Here is a 24,940-nt window from a genome sequence, read left to right as displayed (position 1 = left end):
GAAAAGTGAAGAGTGAAATGCTGTGAACGGCCCTTTGTGAAACTCTGCACTCATGTTATTTAAGTTTGTTAAAGCAGATTCTTGTTAGATTTTGACACTTACTGCTGATTTCCAAAAGCAATGCAACTGTTTTGTGTAAGGTAAAATTAGAGAATAAGAATAAGCGTCAGTGAACTGAGAAATATGATGGTAAGTAATGTCAAAACGCTTATCATTTCTAATGTACAATCTAAACAGGCTCCAATTAGGCGCCTTGGGGGTGACCCTGCCCACTGCAGCTTTATCCCCTTGGTGTTTTCATGTGAAAGTATTGTACAAGAACAAATGAACACAAAAATACCCAAAGATGCGTAGAAGAAGAATAAACCCGTTTTTTGTTTTGTTTTGTTTTGTTTTGTTTTGTTTTTTTGGTTTTTATATGGTAGTATTACAATTACCAATACTTATAAACAGTTGTTCTGTGGAGAGGCGTTTAAATCTCATTCAGAGGGTACACATGTGCATGAGTGGGACTGTAAGGCGGCATGTACTGCAGGTAAAATATCCCTTCCTGACTCTGGATGTGTGGTCATGTTCACCTCGGTGCCTGCGAGTAAGTACTAGTCAGCAAATCTTACCACGGCATACGGGTTTTATCTGCTGTCATGTGACCTGCGCTCAGCCATCTTGTGGAAAACGCAAAGAGAGAGAGAGAGAGAGAGAGAGAGAGCCACACAACTCGCATACAAACCTTGTGCTGTCAGATCAAGCAGAGGTAAGACAGCCAAAGTTTAATACACTAGCAAAGGAAAATCGTTCATTTAACTAAAGTGCCATGTCAGAGAGTCATATTCTGACGAGCTGGCGTGCTTGGGACTGTTGTTAAACCACCATGTTCACTTGGCCTTGCAGCACCGGGCCCCAGTGTCTGTGTGTGCGTGTCCGGGCCGTGTGCAGTGTGGGACGGCCTGACAAGGAAATTTTGTTGTGGATCCGGGCTGCTCGGAAGGCCGCATGTAGCTAGCTAGCTAACCCGTTAGCGTGCTAGCTACTAGTGTTCAGGATAGGGACTAACCTGTGCCGGAGCAGCGTTACGTTTGTTGAGTAGAATATGTGACAAAGACTTATTTTTCCTCTGGGGAGTTAAATTAGTGTCAATACGTGTGTGTAGCTTGACGTACGACAGATACATGAGCAACGCTGGGAGAAACGCTGCTAGCTAGCTAGCTAGCTAAGGCGCTGGCAGACCCACAGTTGGCTGTCGTCTTGCTGGTTTGTGAAAATACCCTGGTGTGGACCAGCATGTTGCAAGTTTAACTACACGTCTTCTGCCAGCTTTCTACATTACTATAACCCTGCTGTCAACTTCCAGCCGTGAGGGGATAGGCTGGCTATTGTCAGTCCCTAATGTCCTGAGAAATACTCATGTTAGCTGTTTATTTGACGGGTGTTAGCCTGCTGCGTTAGCTAATGCGTTAGCGTTATGTTGATAACCGAGGATGATTTTCCGATCAAACCTCCCCGAGTGACCACCGCGGCTCATGTTGTGCATTTCTATCCAGCTCTTAGCATGAATCAGTAATGTGACCAGCGTTAGCTTCAGGGTGGGCCGGCCCATCCGTGCGGGAGCCCTGTGCCCCTGCCCTCCGCTCACTGGCGATAACAATACACGGTGTACTAGCGTTTCACAAAAACTAACAATTTGGACAACTTTACAGTAACTCAGCGGTCAGTCATTTCTCCACTGGCTTTATCCGCCCCCCACTCTTACCAAAGGGACACGTTTGTAACCAGATGGACTAAAGTTGTGTTGTATGGAGCAGGCTGGCCAGCTGTGGCGAGCATTAGCTCTTAATTATTGCAGACAACTCGCACCGAAATGGAAACTCAGCCACGCGTTTTGGTTTTCACTTAATTTTAACACCGATGAAACGCACAAAGCGAGCAGGGGAGGTGACAGAAATGTTGCTCACTTCAGCTGAGTTTGATGTAACTTCCAACTTACACGTGGCTCGTCCTCTCTCCCATATGGTCAGTGGGTTTGTGAGTCTGCTGTCGCCTTTTGTGCCCGATGTTTGAGGAGGTCTCACTGCCTGATAAACCCTCGTTTTCCAGCCTACGTGTAAAGCCGTGGCGGTGGATACACTCCTGTAAACATACGACTAATCTCGTTGATATTGCATGGTTATTTGTGATTATTTCATTTGCCACAGTAAAGACCACCTCAGTTGTCAATTACAGGTGTCTGGACATATCCTCCTTGCAGGCTGGGAGACTTCCTAAAATAGTTTTAGCAGATTGAAATTGTACACTGGTTGTGTGTGCTAGTGGGATGGGCTATATATCCCAAGAAGTTAAAGCTAGTAACAAAAGCTTAAATGTTTTTTTACCAAATTTTGACCAGAAGAACTGTGCCCTGATAGGTCTAGATGGAAACAAATGTCAGCTAGAGGGTAAAATGAATAACATTGGTTCGGTAACATTTTGTCTGCATGTAAGTTTATTTCAAATGAATTTGAGATATTTGTTACCTTGAAAGAGTAGTTACAATACATGAACAGTTTTCTGAAACTATTCTAAGAGTATTTTTGAAGGGCTGCTCTTTTAACACAGCTAACTGTTGTGTCAGTAATTTATGAATTAGAGTTGAAAAAACTTGTTAGACGATCAACAGAAAACTAATTTGCAACAATTTAGGCGTTGGATTAGTCCTTGTAGTTTAAACAAGTAAAAACGGCAGGCTCCATTTCCAGCTGCTCAAATGTGAAGATTTGCTGCTTTTCTATGTTATGTATTATTTTCAATAAAAAATATTTGGGGTTTGGACTCTTGGTTGGACTAAATAAGACATTTTGAGTTGTCACTTTGGCTCCTGAGAACTTGTAAAGGGAATTAATTGAATTTAGATCAGGGACCATTGAACCAAACCTGATAGCAAATATTAGATATGCAAAATCGGCGTCATAAGTATCTGAGGTTTTTCTTTTCTGTGTAAGTTGGAAAAAACTGTAATATACTGATGCTTCATTTGTCTGCAAGGTATCTTCTGAGTGGTTCTAATCCGATTTCTCCTTTTTCATATTTTTAGAACTTCAAGGAAGAATGGCCGAAACCCAGACACTTAACTTTGGACCAGAATGGTAATTGAACTGGCATGAATTCATGATTAGTCTGGGGAAGTGATTAGTAGGTTGTGAAACTGGTTTGCTTTTGGGGCCCAGTGCAGCTTTTTTATACATGTTCAGACATGCCAATTGCTACCTCAGCTTTAGTGTTGTCTCTCCTTCCTCTGTTCGTTCTGCTTTTTCAACCCATTCTCTCTTTGCAGGCTCCGTGCCCTGTCTGGAGGTGGTGGCAGTGGCGGTGGTGGAAGCAGCAGTGCTGTTGCCTCTCCACCTCTCTCACCTGCATTGCCAAAGTATAAACTTGCAGACTATCGCTACGGGAGAGAAGAAATGTTAGCACTTTATGTAAAGGATAACAAGGTGGGTATAACATCTGTGTCTTAGCTGATGATGAAGGCTTGCAGTCAACATGACTTGCATATAAATTATGTTACTGTTGAGATTAGATTTACATCTCCTTTGTTTGGTGTGTACATGATGTGTGCACATGATCTCAAAGCCTTATGGATCTTAACAGTGAAGCCTGTGATTGTTTATTTTGCTCTTCCAGATCCCTATAGACCTACACGATAAGGAGTTCCTGCCCATACTGCAGGAGGAGCCCTTACCGCCTCTGGCACTCGTGTCTTTTACAGAGGAGGAACAGGTAGGATAACGTCATAATATCAGGTCACTATATTGGTGAGAAATGATAAGATCAGAAAGTGTTTCTGACTTATCTTGCCAGCTGGCCTTGTTATTGCAACGTCCTGGAATACACATTACTTTTGGTAATTAGACTATGAAACACAGAACAGGTGCCAAGAAGAGTGCTGAGCGCTAACTGTTTGTCCCCCTCCCACCCACCCCCCTGTCTGTATTTGCAGAGAAATTTTTCCATGTCTGTAAACAGTGCAGCAGTACTTCGGCTGACAGGCCGAGGAGGCGGTCCGATAGCAGGGGCACCAAGAGGCCGAAGTACCTCAAGGGGTAGAGGTAAGGTTTTTAACTGAGATCATACATGGATGTGTTGGGTTTCCTTTCACTTTTCAAGGATAAGAAGCGGCAGGGGACGCCGTGGAAGCATTATGGGGAATTTCATTTTTCAAATCAGTCTATTTTAGCTATGTAGATATTCTGTCTATGCAGTTTCAGGGTCACAACAACTGCAGATAGTTAAGATGCCTTTTAGAATCCCACCAATTTAGCAGCTTGAGACAAGGGATGTAATATTAGCACTCTGTAGGTGTTGTGCTTACTCAGCATACTTTAACACCAGCTGTTTGAACACATAATTGATGTGCCTTAAACATGGAAAACCCTGTTTAAAATCAGAGTGCGATTTACATGAACACACTCAGACATGTATAGACATCCTCCAGTCAGTTAAAGCTGCTTACTATATTTTACAGAGCTGTTTAGAGTTGTTAGGTCATCCCTAAATGTTTAGAGAGACTCAGTTTTGACTGATTTATAATTATTTGTGGGTCCATATGTTGTGTTGGGATTTCTGCTACAGAAGAGAAATCTTGTTTTCCTTAAGAACAGCATCTTTCCTGTTTGTCACTGCAGAGTCTGCTCAGACTTTTCAGGCATGTTAGCAACTACTAGCTAGATGGAATAAGCCAAAAACAAAAAGCATCAGAATGGCAACTCTTAACTTTAGAGTTGCAGTTCTGAGACGGTCACTGGACAAAAGCCACTTAAAATTTATAACATGGTAAATGGAAGATACCACATATTGCTAAAACTGTAGACCATAAGGCACTGATCAGCTCTTAAGTGCTGGATCATTATCTTGCACATTCATTGGCTGTACCTTTATCTCTCTGCTCTTATAATTAACTTATAAAAATTGAAAATTCGAATTCTTTCTGCTATATTAATAGAAGTTTACTGCTCAAAACATTTTAATATCAGGCATACTGTGTACAGCATGAAGAGAGCATGTAAAATATGATTAAGCTATGCAATTTAACTTATATTTCTTCACCGCTTAAGGTCTTGTTCTCTGTACCTCTGTGTTGGATTCACACAGCCCAAGTTCCCACACTCAGCTTTAGGTCCAGACTGTGAGTAAAGGTCAACTTTAATCAGAAGAAGCTCTTAACATCTTAATAGCAGACTTATGCTTGCTTCGAATGGAAAGACACATCTGACCATGTCGGGCAGTCAGGTCATTCATTGAACTTTTTCTGAACTACCCACATTGAAGGTTAGTTGAGTCCCCATGTTTTAGAGATGGTTGTATTATAAAAGAGAAGTAGTCATAGGTACAAGAAATGAGAAGTTAACAGTAATCCACAATATTGTTTTTTGCCAACTGACCCTAAGACAATTAGAATAAAATAAAGCATATTACGGTCAAAATGGATTATCATTGTTGAAGGATTTTGCCTGTGAATCACAGAAAAGACAGATTCATTAAAAACTACAAGAGCTGGGTTGTTGTACATCTTCTAGATGGCCAAGGAAAGAGAGAGTACAGCATCATGATTCAGCAGATTATGTGCAATGGATGATGCTAGTTCAGTTATATTTGTGTGTTCATGAAATAAACATGAACCATTTAAAATACAGCCAATTCACTCATCTAAGCAGCAATGACTCCTAGTTACAGAAGGTGGGTATACGTTTTCTGATCATCTTTTGAGGAAAATCAGAATGTTTTGTGGAACACTGCCAGTGGTTGAATCAAATTGGATCCTGTGATCATAATGTTAAATATCTAATCTTATAGTCAAGTTTATGCTACACAGTTGCACTCGATTTCGAACAACTAGATCTTATGGAGTCACATTAAGCTACTTCAACCTGCTTTCAGGCCGAGGGAGAGGAGATGGAGGGTTTTACCAAAGAAGTTTTGATGATGTGGAAGGGTTTGGTCGTGGAGGAAGGGAGATGCATCGCTCCCAGAGCTGGGAAGAAAGGTATTTGTGGTGTCAAGATTTGTTGTGAAAATGTGACTTGTTTGGACTATGTACAGATGTACAATTTGAGTTTTTGCTAGACCGCAGTTAAACAGCTTTCATCATGTTACAGAACGGGCATGTTTTTTTTGTTTGTTTTTTTTTACACCAGGGGAGATAGAAGGTTTGAAAAGCCAGGTCGGAAAGACCCAGGTTGGTTTTAGTGTTTTTTTTGTTTGTTTTTTTTTTTTTTTGGCCAAAAAAATCAATACATGATATACACATTGGCAAATACACTGGCTTACTTTTACTATTTGTTCCTCTCTGTAAACATGATAGATGCTGCTCCAGGACATTTTCAGATGAATCACAGTAAGTTTGTTAAATTATTAAACAACAGGAAGTTGAGATTTTTAGACACATGAGTTTTTTGTCTTTAATTGATTGGCAGCATTAAGTTGGATGATATGTCGCTTTTATAATGTAATGATGATGGCTGCACTTCTAATCAATCCGCAATATTTTGCAGTCCGAGGAAACTACGAGGATGGTGGGACAGGCCTACAGAGGAAGCACGACTTCACGCGTTCAGAGAGTGACAACTGGCGTACTATTCGTGATGATCAGAATGGTGAGGATGATGAGGGGGGCTGGCGTCTGGCGGGTTCTCGACGGGATAGTGACCGGTGGTGCCCCCCAAGCCCAGGTGGGCACAGCACTGACCATTTTACCGATACATTTATCTTTGATAAATGTATCTGTTGTGTACCACTACATTTGTTGTATGGCCTGTTTCAGAATAAGGTACATTTGTGTGTCACAGCCTGTAAACTTTTATGGGGTTTGTTTTTTTCATTGTAGTGAACAGGATAGTAGAAATTTTAGTGTACAACTAGATGTTGTTCATGTCTGCGTTTTCTTTCTGGTTTGTCAGAATATTATGACATTTAGCAGGTTCCCATCAAGGATACGTATTTTATCTGGGACAATTCAGTGATACCCTGGTGTCTGTTTTACATCCCTCTGTTTTTGACTTGCACATGCTTGAAAATGCACTTTTTTTTCAGTTGTGTTGCTGGTGGCTAAAAAGTTGGCTGTCCATCTTAAGATAAGTTATGTCATGAGATTAAGATTGGTTATACAATCCTAACATTTTTTCTGTTTTCTTCAGATGGGCCTCGGTCAGCAGGGTGGCGGGAACACCCAGACCAGCGTCGCCGTTTCCCGTTCGATGCAAGAGAAGACGAACGTGGATACAGGAGGCCACGGTCAGGCAGCGGCAGCCTGGAAGATGAGAGGGACAGCTTGCCAGAGTGGTGTCTGGAGGACGCAGAAGAGGAGGCAGGCACCTTCGACTCGTCAGGGGCCTTTCTCTCTCTCAAGGTAAGAGGAGACCTGAGGAGAGTTTTAAATAAATCAGTAGTATGAAGTATTGATGTTTCATCTATTTATAAAAAATGGTTTGTTTTTGCTAGACGTTATGGAACAGATCATCGCTTGCCTACTGAGATTTAAAAGCTTCATGGGTTGATACTGTTGTCAGATATTCTCCAATTCTGTTCTTTTTATGCTATCAGAAAGCCTCCAAAGAGCCAATCCTCGAAGAGGCAGAGCTCGACTTCAAGCCCCTGGAAGAGTGTGAAGAGGGCTTGGAGGAGGAGGACAGTCAGCCCAAGGAGACCAAAGAAACAGAAATGGAGGCCAAGGCTGACCGAAAAGGTCAGTCACTTTGATAGGGGTTTTTTTTGTTTGTTTTTTTTAATGAATTGTTAGTAGCACTGAAAAGTTTGGATATGAAATTGAATTGTATTTCAAATTCTATTCTATTTTTTTTTTATTCTTTTTTTATAGAGTTGGCCAGAGTGTCTGAGGAGGCTCCACCTGTTGCTCCGCCTGTTGCTCCACCAGTCTCAGAGCCGCAGGCCCCTGCCCAATCATTGTCCCCTAGCCAGCCCAGCAGAACAGAAGAGACTGAGAGGCCAGCTGAACGGCAGCCACCCCTCGAGCACCCATCGGAGCCCTGCAGAGTCCCCCTGCACGTCCCTATGTCTAACAGCATGCTGGAGTCCCTACCCATGACCCACATTTCCACTACCCTTGCAGGTGTGGTTTGGCTCTTGAATTTCACAGTAAATAGAAAGACTTATCTAACACTTATGCTGTACCTACCATGAAACCCCACTAATATCTGCTATTTCCACTTCCTGTTGTATGCAGAAGTATCTGCTCCATCACCCAGCATCCAGCTACCGCAGCAAAAGCCCATGGAGGTTCCTGTGGCGATGAACAATCCTTTGCCTTTCCCTTCTAGTATAATGGCACCAATAGGCAGGCCCACGACTGTGCCACACGACACAGATGAAGATGAGGGACTGAAACACTTTGAGCAGGTAAGTTATTAGGTTGTAGGGCTGCTGTCCTCAACCACAGTTCCACCAACAGTCCTAAGATTTCTTTTAATTGATTGATTTTAAGGATTGTTAGAACCTTCTAAAATCCTTTGAATCTCATTGAAGAGGAAAGCATATTGTGAATATTATACAATATAAGTGACTACCCCTTTCCAATAAATGATTAATGGTTAATTTATTTTAAAAGTAAAAAAAAAATGTATGTCCACTAAAATCCCAACAATCAGTTGACTAATCAGCTCAGTTATGTTAGGAGTTATGAGTAATGTATAACTTCTAAAAATGCCCCTCCAGGAGGCAGAAAAGATGGTAGCATACTTACAGGATGGCGTGGTAGATGATGACAGACTTGCAGCAAAGACTTCAGAGAAGCCCAAACCTGCAGGCCTCCCGCTTACCCATGAAGCTGCTCTCAAATGGTTCTACAAAGACCCCCAGGGGGAGATACAGGGTGAGACTGGAAGAGATTTTATGTGTTCAAATTATGACTTAGATACATTTTATTTCATTTCTTTTTTTTTGAAACTTCTCTTATTTCCTTTGACCCTCCAATGCTCTCTTTGTGATTCTTCAGGTCCATTTAGTAACCATGAGATGACTGAGTGGTTTCAGGCTGGTTACTTCACAGTGTCTCTGTTAGTCAAAAGAGGATGTGATGAAGTATTTCAACCACTTGGAGAAATCATGAAGATATGGGGGAGGGTACCGTTTACTCCAGGCCCTGCACCTCCACCCCTACAGGTATGCCTTTGCAAAATGTGTCCTGCTTTATTTCTTATATCCAAAGGTTTGATTTGTAAATCATCGCTAGTTGCCAGTACAAGCCATGACCTGTAGGTGGTGTCATACTCCACATAAAGGAATCCTACATATACCAGTTGTTTAAAGTGTCAACAACCTTTTTCTTTATTATATGGAGTTTGTTTTTCTTTTCATAAAGCAATTGCAATTTTTTTTCTCTTCCATGTCACGTTCAAAATCTTGTTAAATATGTGGCATTTCATGTCCTCATATAAACGATATGAAAATGGACGCAACTGAAGCAGCTAGATACGGTTAAACCAAGTGAATGTATGAATGTCTAACAGCCAGCACCTGCAGCAAGTATCAGTAGATGGAATGTGAGGTTCCTATTTTTATGTATTTATTTGTTATGGAAGTGGTCGTTCTGAATTCTCAAAGACAAAGAAATCCATAATTATTTCATGTATTATATTGAATTATTTGTTATAATTATGCATGACTATGAAGTTGATATTTATTAGACAGCTTTCGTTGTAATTGCGGTCTTGGTTAAATAAGTAAGGGTCAGTTTTAGCTTTATACAGCTAGATGTTATATAAAACTGAAACTCAAAACTAATTGCACAGATATTGAGTTTACTGTAGTCTTGGTTTTTGCGCCATCAGCACAGAATTCACCCCTTTTCTCATCATCTTATATTTGGTGCCATCTTTTGCTTGTTTGACTGTTATGATTTATCCTGAGTCTGTATCTCTTGATGTGATGCAGGGTGATGGTGATCAAGAGAGGTTGAAGAGGCAGCAGGAACTCACTGCTCTCAACCTCTACCAGTTGCAGCAGCTCCAGTATCAATACCTCCTCAGGTACGCCAGTCCCAGATCTGACACGTCTCTGAAGCATATCTACTTCTAACCAGAGCAACTGAAGGATTTATACAAAAAATGTTGTATGTGTGTGTAAAATAGGTGCAGTCCAACTTTTAATTTGCAGTTGATTGCCATGATGTCAAGTCAAATATCCAAATAGAGACTTTTGCACATTGCCTCACCTCCTGTAATAAGTTACAGGGTTAATCTTTGACCTTATAATCAAAATGAGCTGCCCCAAACCTATATTACATGTATTGGAATGATGGGATTTATATGTCCAATATTGTATGTAAATAACTGAAATATTGATGTTAATTAAAACTTAAGTTTCCCTTTTCTCATTTTCTCTAATTTCTCTTATCCACTTGTCTTCCTCCTTTCAGGCAGCAGTATGCTCAGGCCCTGGCCCAGCAGAAAGCTGCAGCTCTTAGCTCAGCTCCTCTTCAACAGCAACAGCAACACCAACAGCAGATCAACCTGCTACTACAGCAATACCAGGCACTCAAGATAAGGTTTGAGAGTCATATTATTGCACAAACATGTCATCCCTACCTGTAAATCTACATCTACCTGTGTTGATTGAGGTGCTCTATGTTTAGAAATCTTGCATTTACATGAAGGGAACACTGTATTTATTAATGTTTATTTGCTCATCTTATTGTAGAGCGTCTGAGAGCCTCCTACCTCCTGTTACACGGTCCCTGTCTGTACCAGACTCTGGTTCTGTATGGGAAATGCAGAACCCGTCCTCTCAGGCTTCCTGCACACCAAACCTCCAACAAGCTGCTCCAAGCAGTGAGTTTCAGCCCTCAGTGTTCTGCAGCATCGATCTGTTTTTGAATCACATTAGAGTGAATGGATTAAAAAATTTCATGTTGTAGCAGGTGTAATGCATCATATTTTAAAATTCTCAGCAGCATGGGATGGCAGCAGCGTGTGGGATTTACCCATAGACTCAGTGGCTCAGGCTCCAACCATCGAGCAGATGCAACAGTTAGAGAAGTCAAAAGCTGCAAAGGTAAAGAGTATTTCTTCTTACTACTTCTGTTTTCTTTGTCTCAGTGGAAATAAGTCCAGCTTATTATATTTATATATTTTATATATATATTTTACTTACTGTAACAAATACATTTTCCACAAATTGGCATAATTCTTAAGAAAATTAAAAAGCAAAAGGAGAATTTCCAAGTCCTATGAAATAATTTAAATTAGACTGAACAGTAGATGGTCGTCTGATATATCAACATATTAGTAAGATTAATTTAATTTTACTTTTGTACGTTTTACTTTGCAATTCTAAAATATTTAATCTTAGATTTTATTATGAGACTCACAGGTATGAAGAGGTAGGCAGACTAGATAAAATAGAACAGAATAACTTTAAGATTTAGGATGACTGTCAGAAACGTGCGTGGATTCTTCAGTCTTTATAGATAATTACAGGAGCGTATTTTTATTCTCATCATCCAACAGTTGGAGTTGGAGAGGCGTGAGGCAGAAATGAGAGCCAAAAGGGAGGAAGAGGAAAGGAAACGGCTGGAAGAGGCACTGAGGGCTCGACAAGAGGAGGAACGCAAACGCTTGGAAGAAGAGGAGCTGGCACGGCAAAAACAGGTCGAGCATTTGAACAATATCAATCTGAAGCAATTTTATTCATTTTCTTTGAAGGCATTGATACTGACTTATTGCTGTAAATCTTTAGGAGGAAGCTTTGAGGCGGCAGCGAGAGCAAGAAGAGGCACAGCGCAGGCAAAAAGAAGAGGAGGAGAGACTAGCACAGGAGGAAGCTCTCCGAAGATTAGAGGAGAGGCGGAGGGAAGAAGAGGAGAGAAAGAAACGAGAAGAGTTCCTTCGCAAACAGGTAAACTAACAAAAACATGTCTTATACTTTACATCCTTTCTGGACTTATGAGATGTCTTCTTAAATTGCAATGTTTCCTACCTCACCAGGAAGAGGAGCGCAGAAAGCAAGAGGAACTTGAAGCCTTGAGGAGGCGTGAGGAGGAGAAGCGAGCAGAGGAGGAGGCAGCAGCTGCTGCAGCGGCAGCTGCTCTTGCCCAACAGCAACAGGAGGAGCAGAAACGGAGAGAGCAGGAGGCCCAAAGACAGCAGGAGCTGCAAAGACAGAGGCAGCAGCAACAAGAGGCCCTCAGGAGACTTCAACAGCAGCAACAACAGCAGCAGCAGCTTGCACAAATGAAGGTAAGGCCACAAGATTTGTCAGTAAAAATTGACAATATAAAATGTATTTAAAATTTACAAAACTCTTGACCCTGTTTCGTAGCTTCCATCCTCTTCAAAGTGGGGTCAGCAGTCGGCTAACGCTATAAACCAGACTCAGAACGCCCTGTCACTGGCCGAGATCCAGAAACTGGAAGAGGAGAGAGAACGACAGGCGCGGGAGGAGGTAAGGACAGCAAGCAGCAGGCCTTTTGGTTGTGTTTCAGTTTCTGTCACCAGCAATGTATCGTACGAGTTATGATTTTTTAAATCATGCATTATTTTTTGTTATTGAACCAAATGCTAACACAAATGGCTATACACCAACTAATTCCTGTCATGCCTGACCCTCCTTTTCCCTCCATGACCCACAGCAGCGGCGTCAGCAGCAAGAGCTCCTGAAGCTACAGCAGCAGCAGGCTCTGCAACAGGCTCAGCAGCCTCAGGCCAAGCTGTCTGGTTGGGGTAATGTGGCCAAACAGCCAGTCATTACCAAGTCCTTACTGGAGATTCAGAGGGAGGAAGCCCAGCAGATGAAACAGCGAAAGGATCAGCAGCAGCAGCAACAGCCGCAACAACAACACCACCCCATTGTCACCCAACAGACCCGCCCTCAAAACAGAACTGTACGTGACATGTAATGATGCTAAGTTTCTGATTGGCTGAAAGAGGATAAAAGCTAGGAGGAGTTGTAGAGTTGGATGCGGCAAGCAAAATTTTCTCATTGGAAAACCATTGTTCACATAAAAATATTGTTTGTTGGAGTTTTCATTTCATGTCGGTGTGAGAGCTCAGTCATTCTGGGCAGTTTATAAACCTTTGAAGATCTGACAGAATAGGCTCTGTTTGTCTGGCTCTTCACAGTTTCACTTGACAAATCTTTTGGAAATTTAAATGATTGTGTAAAAACTCAACAAGGCCACATTGTTTTTCATGTTACCTCATTAATTCTAAAAATCTCAAGTGATCTCAAGAAGAGCTAAAACTGAAGTAGACTATTTATTGTTTCAGTCATTTTTTTAAGCACAAAAGCAAAATCTTCTTTCGTTCCAGCTTCATAGTATTGCAGATTTGATACTTCTCTGTGTATTATATGAGGATAAACTGAATTTATTCAAGTTTTGAACCATGGGCCAGACATAACAAGCAATTTGAAGACATCACCTTGGGCTGTAGAAAATTGTGATTGGCATTTGTGACCATTTTCAAACATTATATAGACCAAACAACCTACTAGTCAGCAAGTCATTTAATTAATTGATACTGAAAATATCTGTCCTTTGAAGCTCTAGAAATAAGTGTACTGCCAATAATAGTATCTTGCTCTCTTCACAGACATCTCTGAGTAACTCAGTGTGGGGATCTGTGAGCGCCAGCACCTGCACTAACTGGGACTCCAGCAGTATCTGGGGGGACACCCACAACTCGAACATGGGCTTCTGGGATGAGGCTGTGAAGGAGGCTGTTCAGCAACCTCCACCAACCAGGAAAGGCACCACGCAGAAGAACAACAAAGGAAACGCCAACCTCAGGTATTTATTAAGAATGTCTTAGTCACAACCTCTGATGGAAAGCATGACTTATCATGTGAAGAATATGAGTAATTCACAGTTCTTAATGACTTCCTTTTGTTTTCCTCCTGCATTTGTTTGTGTACATGAAGTAACTCTTTGAGTGGGCGAGCCAATAAGAAGGTAGAAGAGGAGGAGAAGCTGCTAAAGTTGTTCCAGGGGGTCAATAAGAGCCAGCAGGACACCTTCATGCAATGGTGTGAGCAAACTCTGCACACCCTCAACACAGCCAACAATCTGGATGGTACGTCTTTAAAAATATGTTTTGAAAAGCCACTCCACCCACAACTATTGATGGACCATTTTTGAAAGCCAAACTCAGAAATATTCTCCATCTGTTTCCCTGCCAGTTCCTACATTTGCTTCCTTCCTGAAAGAAGTGGACTCTCCATACGAGGTGCACGACTACATCAGGGCCTATCTGGGGGACACTCCTGAGGCCAAGGACTTTGCCAAGCAGTTCCTGGAACGTCGTGCCAAACAGAACGCTAACCAACAAAAACAGGCACCGCAAAACCAACAGCAAGCCCTCAAACAGCAGCAGGTGAGCGAGACTGAAGTGGTACCAGTTATTTCAAGGCTCAGCATATGGATACCAAAAGCTTTGGTCCCATTTTGCCTTGTGAAGCCATGTGAGTCGTGAAATGTGATTTTAAAAAAGAGAGACATCTGTTCCTTTTGCTCCCCTGAAATAGGTTTTGCTCTGGGGTATTTCTGCCTGGCACCCGAAAAGCAATCAGAACAAGCCATCTGACATAACCAATGCCGTCATATTCCATGACGACTGCTGTTGTTTACATTTCTGGTGTGAATCTATCTTGCGTCACTCCTTTGGATCAGCCCCAAAAGAAGGCATTACACTGTTTATTCCTTGTTTCCTCATGTGGATGAAGAACAAATCTGTCCGCATGGTCCTTGTCTCTTATGTATAACATACTTTTAAAATGCTTTTTTCTTTCTTGTTTCAAAATTGAAATCAAGTCTGCTAGGTGTATTGTATTCCTATTTCCCATAGCTTTTGAAGGCAGCATTGTCTTTATCTTCAGTATTTAGACTGTCTGGGCCGCTGCTTTACCTCCTTTCAACCATCAAAACTTGTAGGTTATTTATTAGGCAAAAATACCTCATCGTATCTAGTTAGAGCTTTCAGCTTATGATAATTTAGGTTTTGGACCTTTTCAATCAGACAAGCCAAGTAATTTGAAGGTGTCCCATTGATCTCTGAGAACTTGTCATGCTCATTTTTCATTATTGATTATATTGATGTTATAGACTAAACAATTTATGGAAATACTAATCACTAGAGTAATCAATAATGAAAAAAATGAGTCACTATTCTACTTGAATGTTACAGATGATCTCTGGTTACTGTTGTGTAGATATAGTTTGCCATCAGCGAGCATCATGTTTGCATTTCATTGTACTAGAAAATCACTCTCAACATAACTTTGAATAATCATGAACTGAGCTCTGGCTTTCTGCAGTTTTAAAAAGGTGATTTGTAAAACATCAGTGTTCAGTCTTCATTCATTGTCTTATTCGCCTTGTGACATTTGTAATTGGTACTAGATTCATCACAATCTACTGGGACCACATTAACTTAAATAGTAGAATTTTGAATTTGCTGATATCAAGGACCAGAACTTCACAGAATGGCTTTTAAATCCACATTTCCCTCTTGCCAAGGATTCTGTATGGGGTGGAACAGGATCTTCGTCGCTCTACCAGTCTAACCATACGAGTGGCCAGCAGCAGCGCTTCGAGACCGTCACCTCAGGGAAGAAGAAAAAGAAGCAGAAGATGGTCCGTGCAGACCCCAGCCTTCTAGGTAAGAGCAAACACCCATCTGCTGAATCTGGAAAATCTGAAGTGACATGTTGCTGCTTTTCATATCCCATCTCCTAACTGGATCTTTGTGGCTTTCAATTTTCAGGTTTTTCTGTGAATGCATCATCTGAGAGATTGAATATGGGAGAGATTGAGACTTTGGAGGACTTTTAAGGGACTGCAGCCAAGCAAACCCCACTGACTGTATCCAGTTTGAACAGCAGCTGTTTTACCCCAACACCTGCCCCAGCCCCCGACTGCTTCCATGACTTTCACCTTTTTTTTTCAGTTTCCCATTTATCAGACATACTCTGGTATTCCCCCATAAATTCTAAATTGTGAACAAACGGGGATCTCTGAGGCAGGGTATGTCTTCCTGTTGTTTAACGGACCTGTAACCTGACGAAAATCCTTGAGAGAAATGGACGGGAGCAAACTGGCCAATGGAACATCCAACAAGCCAAGAGATTAATCACTAAATGAACTCAAGTTTCTGGAGAGAGTCTGCAGAGGCATTGATGTCCATTTGGCATCATCTGCTCAGCCTCAAATCATGTCCTGCAGTAGAAATTCACAGTGACAACAAATTTCAAATTTGGCCTCAATGGTATGGGATTTTTTTAAAGTGTGGATATATGGGTGGGGTTGTGGGGGTATTATCAGAAAGGTTAGAGAGATTATATCCATTGATTTTGTTTTATTTATTGAAAGATTTCCCCTTACACTTTGAATTCCCCCCTTCTCTTTCCCCTCCCTGTTTTCTGCTGGGTGTTCATGGATAATGACGGCAAAGTAGAGCCCAAGGATTCGTGCCCACTTATGTCCTGTTTTAAGGACATGTTCAAAAGTTCCAAGTAGTTATCTATTTCTGTAAAATACTAGGCTGTTTAAAGAATAAACTTTCAACTCTGCATCTGTATTATAATATATGAAAATGATCTGCTGGAGTCATACTTTTTTATTGCAGTATGAAATAATAAAACAGTCTGATGTGTGGGCTGTTCACACCTTTGTCTGAACCATTCACAAAACCACAAAATTCATTGGATCTACATGCATTCAAGCGGTCACACTACAGGGATCCTGTTAAGGGCTGGAAACGTATAAATTCAAATTAATCGTTACCAGGTTAAAGAGGCCATAGGAGTGAAGCCAGGTATCAGGAATTATAATGTAATTCAACTAAAGAGCATTTTAAATGCCTCAATTCATGAGAATTTGGTTTCAAAATTAAAAATGGCATCACATGCCTTTTTCCACTGCTGCACATATTCTGCTGACAGTCGTTTATGTTTTTTTGCCTCATATGTATTGACGGTTTGTGTCAACGCAGACAAGTTTGAAACCAACTTATAAACTTAAACGATATGTTGTCTCTCAAAAACTCCAACTTTTCAGGAAGTAAAAGCCCAACTTCTCACCGCTCATTGTGGTGCATATCTGCCACTAAATTACTCATGGTGTGAAAATCCACAAAGAGGAAATGAAATCCGCCAATTCCTCCTAATGGAAAGCAACATCATATTTCTAAGCACGCACACAGATCATCAGCAAGTTTTCATACGTTAAATTACAGAAATAACTCTGAACTGATCAAAGTGAGAAATGGTGAGTTGACTGCTCTAAGCAACAGAGACAGCAGCTTCCATATCAGCTGGAAACCTGTAACCACTTGCCTCTGATGGTCAAGGTGAAAAAGACAAAAAAAAAAAAACCCTCTCAAGAAATTAGGTCAACATGAGCACAATGTTAACCTAATGAATGAAGTGAATCCTAATGGCAGTTCATTCTCATCATCAGGTTGCATTATGGGAAACATGGTACCCAGCCTTCTTGGAGACTTAGCTGTAGATTAAAAGTCATCATATCTCAGCCTGTGCTGCTTTGCTTCTTACCGTTCTTATTCTGATCCGTCTCTGATGAGTCCCCGATTTTTTTTTTATTTTTTTTTTTTGCTGCTAATAATTCTGTGGTTCTGCTAAAGGACGCAGGGCTTTTATGTGTGATGCAGTATTTTTCTTACAGAGATATTTATGCTTTTACTTAACTAAAAGATTCCAATATTTTCTCCACCACTGCCATCTTTACATTTTGAAATTGAATCTCTTTGCTGTCAGATGTTCCCATCAAGAGTTAAGGTGTAAAGTATCCAGCTGAGACCTTCGTGATGCAACTTGGCCAAGGTCAATGGCTCCCGAATGTTTACCCCTCACACCCAGCTATGTGGCTGGAGGAGTTTGGAGTGGGTGGGCCCTGCGATGATGTACTCACAAAGTCCACACTGTCCAGACAATCTGGTGCACACCTAGTCCCACCCCTCCACTCACCCTTCAGCTGCCTACCTTACCCCGCTCCTGTGCTCCCTTCTACTCTTCTCCTGCTCCTCTGCCAGGGTGAGTAACTCGTTTGAAGCCACTGCTCGAGGACGGTCATCCTTCACAGCCACCATGGTTCGCAGCAGTATCTGCAGAATGTTCCTACTGGCGCTCCTTGGCCTCTTGGTAGCCTTTGTACACACAGGTAAACCTTCTGTTGAGTCTGACATTTTTTATTTTTTATTTAATTTTGTCGTTGGGTGACAGACATGTAACCTTGTCTGCTTCTGCTGAAAATAATTATAGTAGAAATGTTGTAGGACCACAGAGCACAATCTGATTTATGCAAAACATTCGGCTGTCAGGTTCTATGACAGGTTCATCACCTTTCATTTCTATGAAAGGTGTGATGTGAGAAATAGTTTTTTTTTTTTTTTTAATGTGGTAAAGTCACTAGCCTGTTTCAGGAAAAGGAAAAGGAAATAGGGGGAAAAAAACAGCATATTTAAAATTATTGCTGATCTTTTCTGCACCCTTACACTGTGTCTTAAATTTGTGAAACATTTTAGAATGAGTAGGTTTAACATTTTATATTCTAACACTAACCTATATTTTAATCAGCTATATGTGCAGATAAACAGGCTGATATTTAATCCTGTGTAGACATCAGATCAAAGGTTTGTCTATATGTGTCATTTCTGCCGTCTTTTCCACACACACACACACACAGACGCACACTCTCTCAGGCTTAGATGTTTGCATCTGCAGCCTGATGTAAATGATGCAGTTGTTGAAGCTCTGAGAGCTGTGAAAGCTGCTCTTTGACAAACAGGATGACTCAGTTGCTTTCATGGTGTCTGATGTTTGTATGAAACTGAAAACCAGCTGCCCCCAGACTCGAGCTAAGGTGAAGTGATTCTGTGTAGTATTGGTTTGGGTTCTAAGTAGTGAAACATCCATAGGTGCTGGGTTTATTTCATATGTGTGAAGAGATTTTGGAGGTAGTAGTTAAAAGCAGGCACAGATGAAAGGATTAGGTAGAATATTTTTGTGATGTAGAAAGCATTGACACCCACAATCACTGGTTCTCAAGATCTATGTGATATTTAACTCGCACGCTCACTGGTTTTCTTTTACTTTCACTTACTTCTAGTAGCATTTCTCTGTTCCTCTTTTTTCACACACTCATTTCAGCTTGAAAAAAAACTCTGGACAGCTCTAGCAGCTCTCAGACCCAGAGGTCAGAGCAGAGGTCAAGATGGTAGTGGAGCTATAACAAGTCGATGATCCTATCCTGTGAAAAAAAAACATAGCTGTGAACTGTCATCTTTTATATGGGACACAAATCCTACTGTCAGGGAAAAAGGCAGTGACCCAGAACCGTGGCATGTTTTCTAACTCTGGTGCTATGATTTGCCTGCATCTCTCTAAAAATACCTTGAAGGCTCCTCCTGACTGTACAATTTTAAGATGGAAACTTATTTTTGATGCCTCACAACTATCGCGATGAACCGCAGAGGAAACTTTTTGAGCATCTAAGCACACATAATAATCACAATAAAATTCGCTCCACAATTATATAAAGTTAAGGAAGAAATGTTAATGTCCACTCTACAGCCTCATCACATATATCTGCTGTGACTGATGTGTTTGCTGTTTACATTGTGTGAGGTTGTCAGGCAGTTCTACCAGTCTTGACCACAACCCCAAAACAGCGACTGAATCAGCGTGACATGCAGCCCCATTGGTTGACTCACCATGGGAAACAAACTGAGATGTGTCAAAAAAGAAGTTAAAGCAAGAGTGTGATAATTACTCATGCAATAACTCCTTGATCTTCCTCAAAATTACTGATCTGATCTGACAGTGTGAGAGACTCAGAACCTTGTTCTTTGAAACAGAAAAAGGCTCATCAACAGTTTTGCAACTAGACGTGAAAACTGATTCCAGCAACCAAACCCTGATCCTACTTTTCATTTCAGAATAAAATTCAAAACTCACCGGTCATTTGTACAATATTTTGCATTGGAAAAGGGAACCACCACCTGTCAAAGTTTAAAGAGGGTGAAGCAAGGACACACGGCACCACCAATGTCGTGCATCACTTGTGGTTTCAATGCTTGGCCAGGTTACTTTTCACACACACCCGTCTACGAACTTTGTCATCTCTCTAGCTGGTGTGAAATCCTGACCAAAAAGGTCTGAGGTACAAATAAATGGCCCTCTGTGTTTTTAGTGTCTGAAATCAGCCTTCCTTACAGTCTGCCAGCCTTTAATGAGTCTGGACTTGTGTGGCGTAAGAGGAGGATTCTTGGTTGATGTCTGTAGTTATGTGACCTGGTGCAGTGTTCCTAGTCCGTCGGCGATTGGCAGGGGAGGGGATTCAGCTAATCGAAACAAATTAATACAACTATACTCAGAGAAAACAACAGAAAAATAACAATTATGATATAATTAAAACATACATATATGTATTTACATATTTGTGTTAAGGGAAATAAACAGCCAAATAGGATTACAAATCGGTGTGATACCAATTTTTACTAAATTTAGAATAACCAGTGAGCTGTAACTGAGCCTGAGTCAGTTGTGACATGTAAATACAAATGAGAAGTTGAAATAGTTAGCTAAAATAATGGATAAATAGTTGACATAGCTCATCTGATAGGTACATCAGTCAAAAGAGGATGGGAACCACTGACACACTGGATAAGAGTAATGTTTTTTCTAGAGGCTTCAGTTATATTCAATACATTTAACAGAAATTACAAGATTGAGTAAACCCCTCTTTGTGGAAACAAACATCAACGGAAAACATCATGTTATTATTTTTTGCCTGCTTATTAAATCAAGGCGTCCATAAGGCACAGCCTTTTACACACAGGGACTATTTAATAAACAAGTTTGTTTGACATCCAGTGCCCAGCCGGTGCCTGGTTTGGGCCTGGCCGGTTGTTACTGGTTGCAGCCCGCCGCCCTGCGTGACCGCACAAGCTGCCTTTTGTGCCCTCGGCTGAAGGCCTCATTGATGGCTGAGCTGGCCAGAGGCCCGGGCCTCCAAACCTTAAGCCAGCTACAGGACAGGGAGCTGCACACGACTTTGAGTCAACACAGTAGCATCAAAATACATCAGATGTGCATATCAGAGTTCAGAAGATACCACAACGAGCTGACATTAAAGATTTGAGATTTTATCATAGGTACCGGTTTATTAGTAATCTCGTCATGTTTTCCTCTTTCTCAGAGTCAATAATATGAAGCTTCTTTGATAATGGCAGAAAAAAGAAAGCAGGGAAAAGATATGATACAGGGTTAAGGAGTTTACTGAGGGCGTCAGAGGCTACAAAGTAAATATGTAACGTTAAATAAGCTGAGTGTGAAAATGTTTGGATTATGGTTTTGTCGGTATGCATAGAGTTGAGGATAGGATAAGTGAATCAGTGAGTGTGTGAATGGGTGGGCTTGTGAGTGAAGAGTTTGTTTTTTCAGGGGAGATGAAGATCAAATTTTCCCCTGTTCCTCTGGATTTCAAACGAACAGCTGTTCAATTACCAGAGTAACGGCAGCAAACCACAATCACAGAGGCATTTTGGCAGTTTCAACTGAGAATTTCCAAAGGTTAAAGTTGTGTTAGGACACAGAATTGCAGCCCTGAGAGAAACTCGGTTTCTCTGGCTACTGTAGAGGTGTGAAAAGTCTCAGGGTAACTTCATGCTCAGATGGGAGAAATGTCAGAGGACAATTTGGGATGGAAAGAGAACAGACGATTGATTGGCAGAAGACAAGAGAGCAGAGAGTTGTGCAGAAACTGGGCTTTATAAACAGTCAGCCAACCCCCTAAAGCTGTTTGTCCTAAAGCATAAAGTATCTACTCCTGCTCTGAAATGATCAAACAAACCTCGGTTGAGGATATTTTTTTTTAGGTAGTAGACGAGATTGGTAGAACCCTTGTGGAAACAAGAAATGTGTTGAGAGGCTACCTGTAGCTCAAACGCACAAAATGTTCATCCTCCACAAAGACATCCTTATGCCCAGGTCTCAGCCGTTAACCCAGTGAGACAAGAGAGAGGCTGTTGGAGTCACTACAGACGGGGCCATGTATACAGCTATGCCAAGGCTTCAGTGTCCAGAGAAAAGTCGAACAGAGCCATCAGCAAAGCTGTGTGCCTCATCAGTGAAATTACTGCCTAAAGAAAACAGCAGTCAGTACTGCAGGGCAGCTACAAGGATTGAGTGATTTTATGTCCATGTTAAACAGAGGTACAAGTGGTGAGGTGTTTTCTTTTTTTCTTGTTCTGCAGAGACGGTTGCAGACCCTGCCTCAACATCCAGAGACAACCAGGACACCATGTCTGGAGAGCCACCCAGTGATGTCACAACCAAAGACCCTTTCCAGGACATGACAGAACAGTCCTTCACCAGCGACTATGAGGACACCACACAATCCCAGGCCATGGATGAGGAGGAAGGTAAGACTGACACAATAGATTTACCGAGCAAAACCATGTTTTTTTTTTTTTTTTAATTCATTCAGATAATTAAAAATGTATCTATGTACATGTGTGTCTGTGTGTGTGTGTGTGTGTGTGTGCAGGTGTGTTGGGGCCAGGGGCCATCACAGCTATCGTTATAGCGGTCTTCCTGGGTGCGTCTGTTCTCCTCGCCCTCATCGTCATCACACTCAGAAAGTTCACCGCATCCTAGAGTGAATGCATCCCATCCCATCTCGTGTGTGTATGGATGTGTGGGTGTTTGTACGGCATGAGTGTTTGCGCTTGTCTTTCGCCTCTCATTTTGCTCCTTCCGACTCCTAACTCTCTCCTCACCTTTCTTTCAAAGATGAGCTGAGTCTCTTGCTTTGCTGTAGATGCTGAAAACTGTGGCAGGTCCCTTGACTGACTACTTACAGACTTACTCCTGTAAACACACTCTAACTGTTGCTCAACATGTCCACTTATTCCTGAAGGTGTAATGTTAGAAACTGGCTGGCTCTTCCAGTGGAAATCATAGTCAATGTCATTTTAATCTTCTTTGCTTTTTACTTTTTTTTTTTTTTCTCCAAGATCTTACATGCATCCTCTAAAGGATTTTTAATGTCTGTGGGCTGTTTGTTTTATTGTCTTGAATTTGGTGTGAAATATACTGCATGTGTTAGCTTTTATTTGTACATGATATGTGTGTGCCTGTGCGTGTGTGCATGTGTACGTGTATGTGTGTGCTTTTGCTAGTCCGTCTTACTTTTTCCAATCAATAGAAATATATCTGAGATATATGTGCCTACATATGAGGTTTTTATTAGTCTTTCACAATGATTTTACCTTGCACCAAAATGATTTCTAAAATATTCCCTTGGTGTCACCAGTGCACTGTGTTAAAGTTTGTATTGCACCACCACAAACATTTGTAGAGTCAAAATAAGGAGAAAACAGTTTTTTTTTTTTTTTAAAAGGCTCATTCAATGAATGTAAACAGGGTAGTCAGGTTGTTTGTTTTACCTGCAGAGCAAATAGCAGAGCATGGAAGAATGTGTGTTGTGCGCTCAATTGAGTGTCTGTAGTTTTTTGTTGTTGTTTTATTTGCAGGGGGAAAATTATTTTAGTAAAATTATTTTGTCTTTTTCTATTTTCCTCAGTGTCCTCAGCCATATGGCTAAACATTGCCATGGTAATTTTACTGCCCACTGTTTTTATTCTGTTCTATTTTGAGATTTAAATTGAATAAATAAACCCAGTAAATCAGGTGCCAAATGTCTGCGACTGCTGTGTATTTTTTAACACATGACCACTGATTCAACACAGTAAATAGAATAATATTTATGGAGGATATTTATTATAACCAGTAATACCAGTCCTAGTTAAAAATAAACTGATATAAAGTAATCAAGGCATGTTTTCTCAAAAGATGACAAACTGCTTCTACAACATTGATTTTTAATTTTCCCATCTGTCATCCCTTTATTCTTTGTTTGTTTTCTGTTAAAATTTACTTAAATAGATTCATGAATATAAAAGGGTTAGTGTGTCATAAATAACCATACTCAAGAAATTCTACAAAAGTGCATCCAGGCTTGTGTGTCCCAAAACACAATAACATGTAATGTCATTTAAAATGAGAAGAGATTTGCATTTATCCAGAGACCACTAGCCCTCATGTCGTTCACAACAGTAGGTGGCAGTGTGGCTAGGAGCTTCATGTGCATTTACAGAAAAGTTACAGTTTTTCCAAAAATGAAAGTAATGATTACACATGATTACACAGTAAAAATAAAACACTCTGGTTTATTCCTGCTCAAAAATATGCCATTGCTGACTGATGAGGGGGTTCAAACTATTCTTCACACACATCATCATTAACAAGCGTTGCGTTTTACATCTGATAAAAGGTGGTGGGGGGGGGGGGGGGGGGGGGGGACATATGCCTGTACTAAAATGCAGTTAAGTCATCTTGGTATCTGAAACCAGGAAACCCTGTCGCAGTCAAAATCTGTCTCTGCATCGCCTCACAGACTTGAAAGAATGGACACTTTGAATGCCTCAGTTTTCAGTGTGTTTGAGATAGGAATACCTATTTCCTCAGATAGACTAATAGCAGTACTAGTAACACAACCAGTCTTGAGATCACAGTAGTTGAGTCATCAGGCTTTATTAATAATCACTGTTAGATTTATACTTTGATAAAGAAATGAGAAACAGACTATAAATAAACCAGTCTTTGATATAAAAACTAGGAAGTCAATACATACAAGACACAAGACTATAAAGTCACCTTTTCTTCATACATATTTCAACATCAAGAGACATGTTATTTTTACCAAATATCCTGAATGTGGTGACAAACACAGATTAGTTAAAACTTACATTCACGAGGTGCAGTGACTCAAATCTATGTGACTTAATTTTTTCCAATTAGAGGAAATATATACCACAGTCTTACAGAAATACATCTGAGACACCTGTGGTGTTAGCCAATACTGCTTGTATCTTCTTAGCCT

The 24,940-nt window shown here is 40.9% G+C and overlaps 2 protein-coding genes across 6 annotated transcripts; both read left to right on the top strand.

Moving 5' to 3' along the window:
• Positions 1 to 614: 614 nt before the first annotated feature.
• On the top strand, positions 615 to 16,628 carry gigyf2 (GRB10 interacting GYF protein 2). Of its 5 annotated transcripts, none has more exons than XM_071491001.1 (29): positions 615 to 754; positions 3,068 to 3,119; positions 3,308 to 3,464; positions 3,655 to 3,750; positions 3,971 to 4,079; positions 5,908 to 6,013; positions 6,165 to 6,205; positions 6,332 to 6,364; positions 6,522 to 6,698; positions 7,164 to 7,375; positions 7,570 to 7,711; positions 7,844 to 8,095; positions 8,210 to 8,382; positions 8,698 to 8,854; positions 8,978 to 9,144; positions 9,916 to 10,010; positions 10,400 to 10,528; positions 10,681 to 10,811; positions 10,931 to 11,034; positions 11,490 to 11,630; positions 11,719 to 11,877; positions 11,967 to 12,218; positions 12,301 to 12,423; positions 12,611 to 12,862; positions 13,572 to 13,768; positions 13,900 to 14,051; positions 14,158 to 14,351; positions 15,494 to 15,635; positions 15,741 to 16,628. In XM_071491001.1, exons 2-29 carry the CDS (start codon positions 3,082 to 3,084, stop codon positions 15,806 to 15,808), a joined length of 3,999 nt encoding a protein of 1,332 aa, XP_071347102.1. In that variant the 5' UTR covers positions 615 to 754; positions 3,068 to 3,081; the 3' UTR covers positions 15,809 to 16,628. The 5 variants fall into 5 exon arrangements, with proteins under 5 accessions (XP_071347102.1, XP_071347101.1, XP_071347100.1 ...); XM_071491000.1 differs by having other exon boundaries at positions 621 to 754; positions 6,522 to 6,623; positions 10,934 to 11,034; XM_071490999.1 differs by having other exon boundaries at positions 621 to 754; positions 6,522 to 6,623.
• Positions 16,629 to 17,945: 1,317 nt separating this feature from the next.
• Positions 17,946 to 23,384, top strand: snorc (secondary ossification center associated regulator of chondrocyte maturation). The gene is made up of 3 exons (XM_071491002.1): positions 17,946 to 18,154; positions 22,251 to 22,418; positions 22,544 to 23,384. Exons 1-3 carry the CDS (start codon positions 18,082 to 18,084, stop codon positions 22,651 to 22,653), a joined length of 351 nt encoding a protein of 116 aa, XP_071347103.1. The 5' UTR covers positions 17,946 to 18,081; the 3' UTR covers positions 22,654 to 23,384.
• The last annotated feature ends 1,556 nt before the right edge of the window (positions 23,385 to 24,940 follow it).

This window comes from Trachinotus anak, unplaced genomic scaffold (assembly GCF_046630095.1).
Source record: "Trachinotus anak isolate AG129_WGS33_773 ecotype Australia unplaced genomic scaffold, CSIRO_AGI_Tana_v1 ptg000012l, whole genome shotgun sequence".
Classification (NCBI taxonomy): domain Eukaryota; kingdom Metazoa; phylum Chordata; class Actinopteri; order Carangiformes; family Carangidae; genus Trachinotus; species Trachinotus anak.
This window is presented reverse-complemented; position numbering and strand designations above follow the sequence as displayed.

Bases quoted from the DNA above. Each gene is read 5' to 3' on its own strand.
- gigyf2 (XM_071491001.1), top strand. From the start codon at position 3,082: ATGGCCGAAACCCAGACACTTAACTTTGGACCAGAATG. The intron at 8,383-8,697 runs GTAAGTTATTAG...ATGCCCCTCCAG, and splicing joins GACTGAAACACTTTGAGCAG to GAGGCAGAAAAGATGGTAGC. The intron at 14,352-15,493 runs GTGAGCGAGACT...CCTCTTGCCAAG, and splicing joins AAGCCCTCAAACAGCAGCAG to GATTCTGTATGGGGTGGAAC.
- snorc (XM_071491002.1), top strand. From the start codon at position 18,082: ATGGTTCGCAGCAGTATCTGCAGAATGTTCCTACTGGCGCTCCTTGGC. The intron at 18,155-22,250 runs GTAAACCTTCTG...CTTGTTCTGCAG, and splicing joins GGTAGCCTTTGTACACACAG to AGACGGTTGCAGACCCTGCC. The intron at 22,419-22,543 runs GTAAGACTGACA...GTGTGTGTGCAG, and splicing joins GGCCATGGATGAGGAGGAAG to GTGTGTTGGGGCCAGGGGCC.